A 9218-nucleotide genomic window follows, 5' to 3' on the forward strand; every position below is an offset into this window, starting at 1 on the left:
CTAAAATCATTGCTCCCTGGAAAATATAATTCCAAGCCCAGGGAGTTCATAGGGATTTTTCAAACATGCTTTAAAATACAGATTAAAAACAAGTGTATAAGTTGTCAATTTTAGTTTTTTTTATATATATTTTTTAAATGATTCCATATTGTTACAAAGCATTGATATCTCGTCATCAATCTAGAAGCAAGTTTTATCTATATTGCTTACAATTAACGGATTTAAGTTATGAATATTATACATAAACGCAGAACTGTCTAAAACAAAAGAAGCAGTTTGTTTGAAACAAATCTCTGAGGGGACGGACCTGGTGTAGTGGTTAGAACACTCGCCTCTCACGCCGAGGACCTGGGATCGAATCCCCGAAATAGTCACTTATGACGTAAAAAAAGTTATAGTGACGACTTCCTTCGGAAGGGAAGTAAAGCCGTTGGTCCCGAGATGAACTAGCCCAGGACTAAAAATCTCGTTAATAAAGTCAAATCAATCAATCAACAAATCTCTGAACAGAATTGATGTTAAGTAAATTGTATACACAAACCTTTTCCAGTAACAAAGATTCATACTATACCTAATTCAAAATAAAAGACTTGAGGACAATTCTAGTAACTGATCTCAAAATATCGAAGCTTGTTTGTTAAAATTATTCTTAATGCTAAAGAGACTTGGAATTGCTAAATATTACTACAAATGGATCAAACCAATTCTAAAAGCGTGATTCAGTAAGTTTTAACGTCGAGAACATAACAGACAAAAAAGAGACAAGCCAGTACGAGACGTTTCAAAACTTCATATTGCTATTGCCCTTCAAGCAATGATCAGCAAGAAATTTAGAAAATTTATATTGAACATGTATTTATTGCGTTCAGTATCTGAATGTCATATATGCCATTAAACGCGAATTTTTAATTATATCGCCTTTTCTTTTTTTTTTTCAAGAGAGGATTTTTATCAAATTTACTCATCTGCTACGTGACTCACATAGTTTTCTTAATATTGCCTAGTTATGTGAATAAATGTTTTGAGGACATGAAATTTGGACAAAATATTTTGAAACGTTTTTAACATCTAAAATTCACAATAGTTTAGACATTTTTTTAATCACATAATACAGATCACAATCCCCCCGAATAAATCACACATTACAGACGAACTATAAATCTACTTTCGGCGGGTTCTTCTTCATTCTGGCGTTACGTCCAAAGTGGGACAAAGCCTGCTTCTCAGATTAGTGTTCTTATGAGCACTTCCACAGTTATTAACTGAGAGCTTTCTTTGGCGATTGACCATTTTTGCATGTGTATATCGTGTGGCAGGTACGAAGATACTCTATGCCCTGGGAATCGAGAAAATTTCCATTACGAAAAGATCCTCGACCAGCGGGATTCGAACCCACGACCCTCAGCATGGTCATACTGAATAGCTGCGCGTTTACCGCTACGGCTATCTGAGCCACAATTCTAAAACCATTCGAACATTGGTTGAGCGATAAATAATAGCGCGAATGCGGCATGATTCAAGTTGATCGTTACTTGTAACAACATCCGATAAACTCTTTGTCCCACGACAAATAGTGCATCGGATGCTTCATATATCAGCTCTACGCACGCGTAATGAAGTGTTGAAATCATTATTCCAATACTGTGTTGTTGATCGCTAGAGCCGATTTTTTTTCCATCTTTGAATTTCAAACTTGATAAAAAAGTTCAATCCCTTAACACCCCATGTTACGGTACTGAAATACCGGTGGAAAACTGGAATTGGTGGGAAAATCTCTAAGTCCAGGAATAGCATTTTGGATTTTTTAGAGTAATGACTGTGGAAATTCGTGGTTAAACATTTCGAATCAGATTTCGCTCCAAGGAGAAGGCAAATAGCGATTTAGAGACTATTTTGGTTAAATAAAGAGACTTTAGAGACCTTCCATTAAAAATAGAGACTTTTTAGAGACATGCTTTAAAATAGGGACCAAGTCTAAAAATAGACTTGCTGTCAGCCCTGCAGGAAAAAGTACTTCCTCAAGGAAAGTGAGATGTAAATGTTATCCTGCCTTTTACCAGAAAGAAAAGGGTAAAACTTACACAGCCTTTTTAGGTGGATATTAATTCTAGGGAGAATTTAAACAACTTGGAGTTACTTTGAATAAGAAATTGAATTGGAACTACACAAAGATAAACAAGTTCAAAGCTAAGGGCCCCAAAACTTTATGGGTCTGCCATACAGCTGCAAAAATGCCTTGCAGTTTATCCGTTATAATAAAATACTAGATGGTGATCTGATTGTTTACATGAAGATCATCAAGGAACTCCATTTGAATATGAAAACAATATAAAATAAGATGACCACGAAGTCTCTAAAAAGAGACATGCTACTAGTCCTGCTAATTGGATATCTCTCAGCTGACTGAAAAGGTTCTTCGGTCTTTAATAATAATAATGTTTTTCTAGCTCATGAATGTTAGCTCTTCCGCGATGACCGTAAGGACATGGTATTATTGACATTTGAATTTTATGCTCTCGATTTGGGCAGTTAAAGGATAATTAGCTAATCCTAAGCCCTAGTCAATGGATCATTGTTCAACTTCGATTATTCTGGTCAATCATGGAGTAACAACTACAAATTGTACCGTCATCTGTGGGAATTTTGAAACTCATGTTAATTGAAGTTTAGAGATAAAATAATCTCGAGACATACTGGAATTCCTACGGATTTGCATACTGGTTAAACAAAACTAATTTAAAGACGCGGAAACAGTGAACTTCAGATTGCCAAGCCTAAGTGCAATTATCAGCGCGTAAATTCCTACCATGTGCAGAAACAGCTGCTTGACGCAGTTTTTTCTCTACTCATTCGCACCGTGATAGAAAATAGCAATGACCGCTGATAGTCTACTTCTTCTATGCATATAGATAGGCGTTCGGGTTGGTGTGTCGTCTTATAGCAGAAACGACGCCCTAATTGAAGTACAATAGCGCAATCAACTGATAATGATCTCGTGACAACCACCGAAATCGGCGGCGCGGACTTATTCCCCACTAGATTACTGGAGGTTCGAATAAGGTGACATATTTTCGAATGGTTATCGTAGGCGATATCGCCGAGATGTGATTGATAGTTGTGCGAGGGTGTTGAAAGATTAATCTTTGCCATTACAGGTAATGAATGATGAGTACTTACATAGACTTGTACAGTTTACCAGCTGGACTAGGAGTCTCCATAAGGTTAGCATTGACTGTTTGCAGGGCGGGTTTATCGTCGGACCCTGAAATATGTGACCATTAGTTAAACAGTCCAATACCACCCCCAGAAAAACCCTCCAACTTACCTGCCGGCAGCGTCGACTCTTGATTCAATTTCGTTTCCTCCTCCATTGCGAACGCCAAGAACTGAACTCCTCTTTGTTCGAATCAATTAAAACAATCAAGCTTTGTGTCCAAGAAACGGACTGACTCTATTCCACCATTACACAACCTTATCTGCGCTTCGATTCGAATGAGTTTACGCCCGCACATTTGCTGCACACATATGGAATCGAATTCTTCATTGTTCAACTTAGCATGTACCAGCTAAAGATCATTTCGCACAATCAGAATTCGATATAGTTCAATGCCGTCCGGAACAGGAAATTTACACGTTCATCAAAACCTGAAGAATGTTGTAAACACGCCCCACACGTAGCCAGTCGAATTCGGAACGAACGATGGACAAAAACGCGACCCGACAGCGGTGACCGATTGTTCTTGAATGAAGAAGCGAAGTCCTGTTGGTTCACGGGACTGTGTGTGACGTTTGGTGATTGATTTTGTTTTGGTTGCTTGCTGTTACGGTTCTGTGCGTAATGATTTTCATTCATGACACCAATGATGACAATGATGGGTCATGATGATAGAGCTGTGCCGTACGCATGGTGTGTTGATCAATGAACATTAGACATGCTCGGAATTTTGGAAGCTTCATGGACTAAAGCTTCTGTTCCGCTCAAGAAAAAACTCATCTTTCCTCTGGTCGACACTATTATGCATCCGGTAGAAATCAAGACCAACACTTATTTAAAATTATTGTTTTCTCGGGCCCCGATCGTCGCAACTAATATGTGAATAGTGCGGTGTGTTCATAAAAATCGTAAGAATGCAGCGCCACACTAGAAAAACTGATTTCTAAATTTGGCGAGTTGAGGCGCGTCACGAGTCTCACTGGCGCGATCCGGTTTGATGGTTTGGTGCATGCCGTGGTGCGACAATATCGGTAAAAATTTTTTCGCAAGAAATAGTCGAGAAAATAATATTCTATATACAGCAAGCCCTATTCGAAATGACATTTCTTTTCAGCTGCGTACTGCCATCGAATAAAAGTGCTTTTCTTGACTTTCTATTGAATTCTATTCGTTCGAATCCATGGCCCTTGATTTTGCTGGCGTAAATGGAAATGCAAAACGGTTTACGATCGAAAGCGCATTCGAACGTAAACAAAAAATAGGAGTGAAAATGCACTGCCGTATTATTGTAGTAGGGCAGTGCATTTGCCCACACAGAGGTAATCACGAATATTGGGAGACAAAAATAACCGTAGAGGTAAACGCACAACCATATTTAGCATGCGGTCATGCTGATAGTCATCAGCTTGCTTTTCTCCAGCACTAAACTTTCGAAAAGGTCATTTTGAACAGAATGATGGTCCACATGTCCACCATAACGAAAATTCAATTCTGAAGGCTATTCTACTATGGTCTTGCTCTTCTAGACATAGAAAAAGCATTCGACGGTGTTTGGAATGAAGGCTTGATTGCAGAATTTAAAAAAAAAACTTTATTTAGAAAAATCTACGCATATCTGAAAATTTCAATTTATATTTATTTATTTTATATATGTCGCAGTGAAAATTCGACGGTGTTTGGAATGAAGGCTTGATTGCAGAATTTAAAAAAAACTTTATTTAGAAAAATCTACGCTCATCTGAAAATTTCAATTTATTTATTTATATACTTATATATGTCGCAGTGATAATCATATCGATATATATATTGTAGATTTGGATTCAAACTCCAACGAGAAGAAGCATTTGAACCGGTCTAAGCTATAGTCTTTTTGTGTTGTTATGTAAGTGGGAGAAAGAAAGAAGGCAAAGAAGACACTCTCCGCCAGCAGATTGTCAAATCCGTGTGCTGCTGCCAGAACAAAAGTGTAATCATTTTCAATCCGCTGATTTTTGCGTAACTTTGCCCAGGTATATTTTCTGTATTCAACGAATCTCACAATTTTAGGCTTCATGTCGATTTTATCGTTCTGGCGCCGTTATCGGGTGGTTATCATCTTTCCGACATTGGCCATCTCCTCCATCTACGCTGATTACTCGTACACCCGCAAGTGGAAGCAGCAGAAGCAGATCCCCCAGGCGCAAGTTCCCCAGGTGTAGTTTCTCCCGAAGGCAAGAAGATGTTTGGACTGACCCGACAGTACTTGCTGGCGGCCATCCCACTGGCCGGCTACGGTTTCGGATGGTTTTTGGATAACAAGGAAACCGAACGTATGACGATGTTCCGCGACAAGAGCGCACTTTACGGAAGGGTTCTGAAGGAAGGAGAGAAGCCCTCGTGGCCCTGATCGACGTCTGGTTGTAGGTTGTTGATGTTTAGTGGGAAATAAATGTTTCAAGAATAATTGAATCGAGTGTTTTATTTGAAACTAGCTTACTCTACGTAGCTAGCCATGTTCCACCAGAATTTGGAATTAAAAAACTTTTATAGATTGATAATATGGCATGTTATCGCCAGGGATACTTTAGGGACTAAGTCAATCCTATTCTTGTTTACGGAGTATCCATGTTTTAATCAAATCCTATTTGTTTGGAACCATCAAATGGGATTCTACCAACGAAAACGGAAATTCGCATTCGAACGTTAACAAGAATAGGGCAAATCGTCATGATCAGAAACAACTTAAAATATACTCGGTAGAATCGCTTGTGCTGTTAAAGAAAAAATCTCTAGTAAAAAAATACTTGAATGAATCTTTGTTATTTTTTGAGGAATCTTAGCACGACATTCTTTAGAGAAATCCCTGAAAAAACCACCCGATTTTTTTGCGTTTGAAGAGTTTTTGGAAGAACAGTTGAGCGAAACCCACTAAAAATGTTTGATTTATTTAAAATTTTCTTAGGTAAACATTTTTGAGGAAATTTTAGAGCATTATTTTTGAGGGAGTTTTGAAGAAAAGCGGCATTATCAATGCTACGAATTTTTCAAGCAATCCTGGTACAATTTCTGAGTGATTTTCTGAAAGATTGGTTGAATGAATCTGGAGAAAAACTTCAGGAAGAACCTTAAAGGCAATGTTGGAAAAACTGTTGGTGAATTTTCTGAAGAATTTGTGGAAATAATCCTTGGTTGGTGATCTTGAGAACAATGTTGGTGAGAATCCTAGCACTTCTTGTATTTTTTAAGAGATCCTCAATAATTGCAGAAAATCCTAAATCAATTAATAAGGAAAATCTGGATGATGTTTCAAACTAACATTTGGAGTTTGTACGTTATAAATAGGTTTTCCAGGAAAAATGTTTAAAATAATTTCTAAAGTATTCTCTGGTGGAATCCTTCAAGAGATTTTTTTCAATCAAATTGTATTGAATTGTATGATAGAGATTCTTCGAGAATATATTTGGCAAGATCAGAAAGCAAAGCTTCAGGAAAAAATAGTTGAGTAATAACTACTAATCCCGGGAATGATGTTCCGTGGGACTAAGGCTCATTGAAAACTGGTTAAGGAGTTCTTGGAGAGAGCTCTGAAAAAGTACGGAAATAATGCATGAAGAAATATCCGTGTGAATTCCCAGAGGAATCTCATAAAAGTGCAAGGTTGAATATTTGAAAAGTTCGTTAAAGAATCACAAGCGGCATTCCTCGTGAGTGAGTTGGAAGAATTATGGAATGATTTTTTTACTCGATTAGACAAAGAATGAATATTTTCCGTAGTGAAAATTTGAATTTACAAAGATCAATAATCAATTAATACATCTCCATCAATATACACCTGCTTATGCTTGTAGATCCTTAGGCCTGTAATCCATTGAGTCCTTGGACGACTAAGAACATCGATAATTATCCATACAATGCCCTATCAACTTACGTGAATGGTAAGGGGTTTGTGTTAATATTATATAAAACTATTAAAAGGTTGCTTATCACACCAGAAGATTGAAGGTATTTATTCCAGGAAGATTTTTTGGGCGAACTAGAACACTTGTTTTACTCAATTAGTCACCAAAACTGGGATCTTTGATATACAATTGGCTCTTCAAAATCTTCTTGGGTCCAGTATTGTGAAATATTCTTCTACTTAGAAATGATTGATTCATTTCTGATCTACATTTACTCATTTACTATGTCCAAACTCCAAGCAGTTCTTGAAAGACCTTAACTTGCACAGATTTTAACCGAATAAATCAATAATATGCTTAGAATAATTTCTCAAAATTATAAAAAAATATTTCTTACAAGTAGACTCCAAAAGGCAAAACCTCGTCTTACGAACTAAGATTCCTCGTTTCATGAACTGATTGAATTTACGAACACCCTATCTACAATGGGTTACATACATGGCCTAATTCGCTACTCGCCACATAGTAACGCACATGCGCTAGTGTCTATGCACGAAAGAGTAGTTTACGAAACAAGTTGCAGAAAGATGATTTTTACAGCACGAGTCGTAAATTTATCCTACGAGGCTTGCCGAGTAGGATAATTACGGCGAGTGCTGTAAAAATCGAGTTCTGCAACGAGTTACGTACAATATTTTTTGCAATTTCGTACAAGACCACTTGAGGGTATCCAAAATTATATCGGAATGCATTCACCATTATTTTACAATTCCTGAAAAATCGTTGTGTAATGATTCATTACGCAACTCAAAACAGTTGCGTAATGAGAAAGCGTTGCGTAATGAACCATTACAGCACTGGTTTCGGTTGCGTAATGACTATTTCCGCACTGCGTACTTCAGTGCAGGAAAGTAGGCCGTTTCATGACAGATTGGCGTGATGAAAAACAGCCTATTACGATGAGAAATTGCAAAAAATCATTAGAAGGCAACGCGAAAAATATTTGTATGGCGAAATGCATCTAACGAATTATTTCTCAAAATTGGGAACTATTTTCGAAAAAATATTTGGTACCGGTTGTGCGCAATGATGATGGCTATCATGCCTACTAAATATATTTTTGCGATTCCGTTGCAAATCAATCAACTTTTCATGGATAAAATGCACCAAATAATGGCCTACTTTTCCTACCAAAAAAAAACAATGCTGAAAAGTGCACTTTTCAGTACTGTTTGGGAGGCGTCAGCCAAATATCCCAGTCTATTCTGCCACAGCATCTGATTCTATATCTGATGTGCGATCCAGATGCAAGAATAATGATATTGTCGGCGCGATAAAAAGATAGAATCGGTTTCTCGCCGAAGTTGGATTTTTCTCAGATTCTATCCGAGATACCTAACCTCGGAAGTTATGCATTCGATTCGCATCCGGATGTGCTCTAATGCGCCCTACTTCCGATGCATGGATACCCAGAAAAAAACCATTTTCGGCGAACTGCATTTTCTAACGATTGACCGATACTGGTTTGTGAAAGGATCATCTACCATTCATAGAGGTAGCTGCAGAACCCGCTACCTTTTCTGTCCTCCAATAAGGAATATATGTGTCTGTATGATATGCACGAGAAAAGTTGTGACATTCGTAGATACTACTATGTCGCAGCCTACGCGATTGAAAAATACTGATATGATACTACACATGGATGCATGCCCACGTGGTTTCTGTTGAAATGCTTGTTTGTGCTTTTGGAAATCATCCAGTTTAAACGGAATTTTTCGTAATAGCAAAAAATGTTGTATGCAACTCGTTGCAAAACTCGATTTTTTGCAACTTGTTGCATAAATAACTATTTTGATGAATGCTTTCATTTACGAGAAGTTAGATGCCTTTCCCCATACAAAATAAAACGAGAAAAATTCTGCTGATCAACTGTGGACAAGAGCAAAGCAGTATTGAGCAATTGTACAACACATATTCTCATTCAACTGTCATGGCTACTATAAAATATTAGTGAAGCGAATATATTCATTAATTGTTCTGAAATGTTTCTTGAGCTATTTCCCATGTTACCTCTCAAATCCACCTTCCGTAACGGTTACTTCTCCTACGTCGAGCTTCTCCCTCAA

At 37.5% G+C, this 9218-nt stretch overlaps 2 protein-coding genes across 2 annotated transcripts in view; one reads left to right on the forward strand and one right to left on the reverse strand.

Annotated features, from left to right (window-relative positions):
* Positions 1-3801, reverse strand: part of LOC5578081 (copper-transporting ATPase 1) — a 54260-nt gene extending 50459 nt beyond the window's left edge. The window contains exons 1-2 of the mRNA XM_021853644.1: positions 3326-3801; positions 3178-3262 (exon numbers count right to left, since the gene is read on the reverse strand). Of these exons, the coding sequence (XP_021709336.1) occupies positions 3178-3262; positions 3326-3371 (131 nt within the window). The 5' untranslated portion in view covers positions 3372-3801. The remainder of the gene's footprint in view (positions 1-3177; positions 3263-3325) is intronic.
* A 1277-nt stretch (positions 3802-5078) lies between these two features.
* On the forward strand, positions 5079-5662 carry LOC5578082 (NADH dehydrogenase [ubiquinone] 1 beta subcomplex subunit 1). The gene is made up of 2 exons (XM_001656726.2): positions 5079-5223; positions 5365-5662. Exon 2 carries the CDS (start codon positions 5433-5435, stop codon positions 5598-5600), a length of 168 nt encoding a protein of 55 aa, XP_001656776.1. The 5' UTR covers positions 5079-5223; positions 5365-5432; the 3' UTR covers positions 5601-5662.
* The last annotated feature ends 3556 nt before the right edge of the window (positions 5663-9218 follow it).

Source organism: Aedes aegypti, chromosome 3, assembly GCF_002204515.2.
Source record: "Aedes aegypti strain LVP_AGWG chromosome 3, AaegL5.0 Primary Assembly, whole genome shotgun sequence".
Lineage (NCBI taxonomy): Eukaryota > Metazoa > Arthropoda > Insecta > Diptera > Culicidae > Aedes > Aedes aegypti.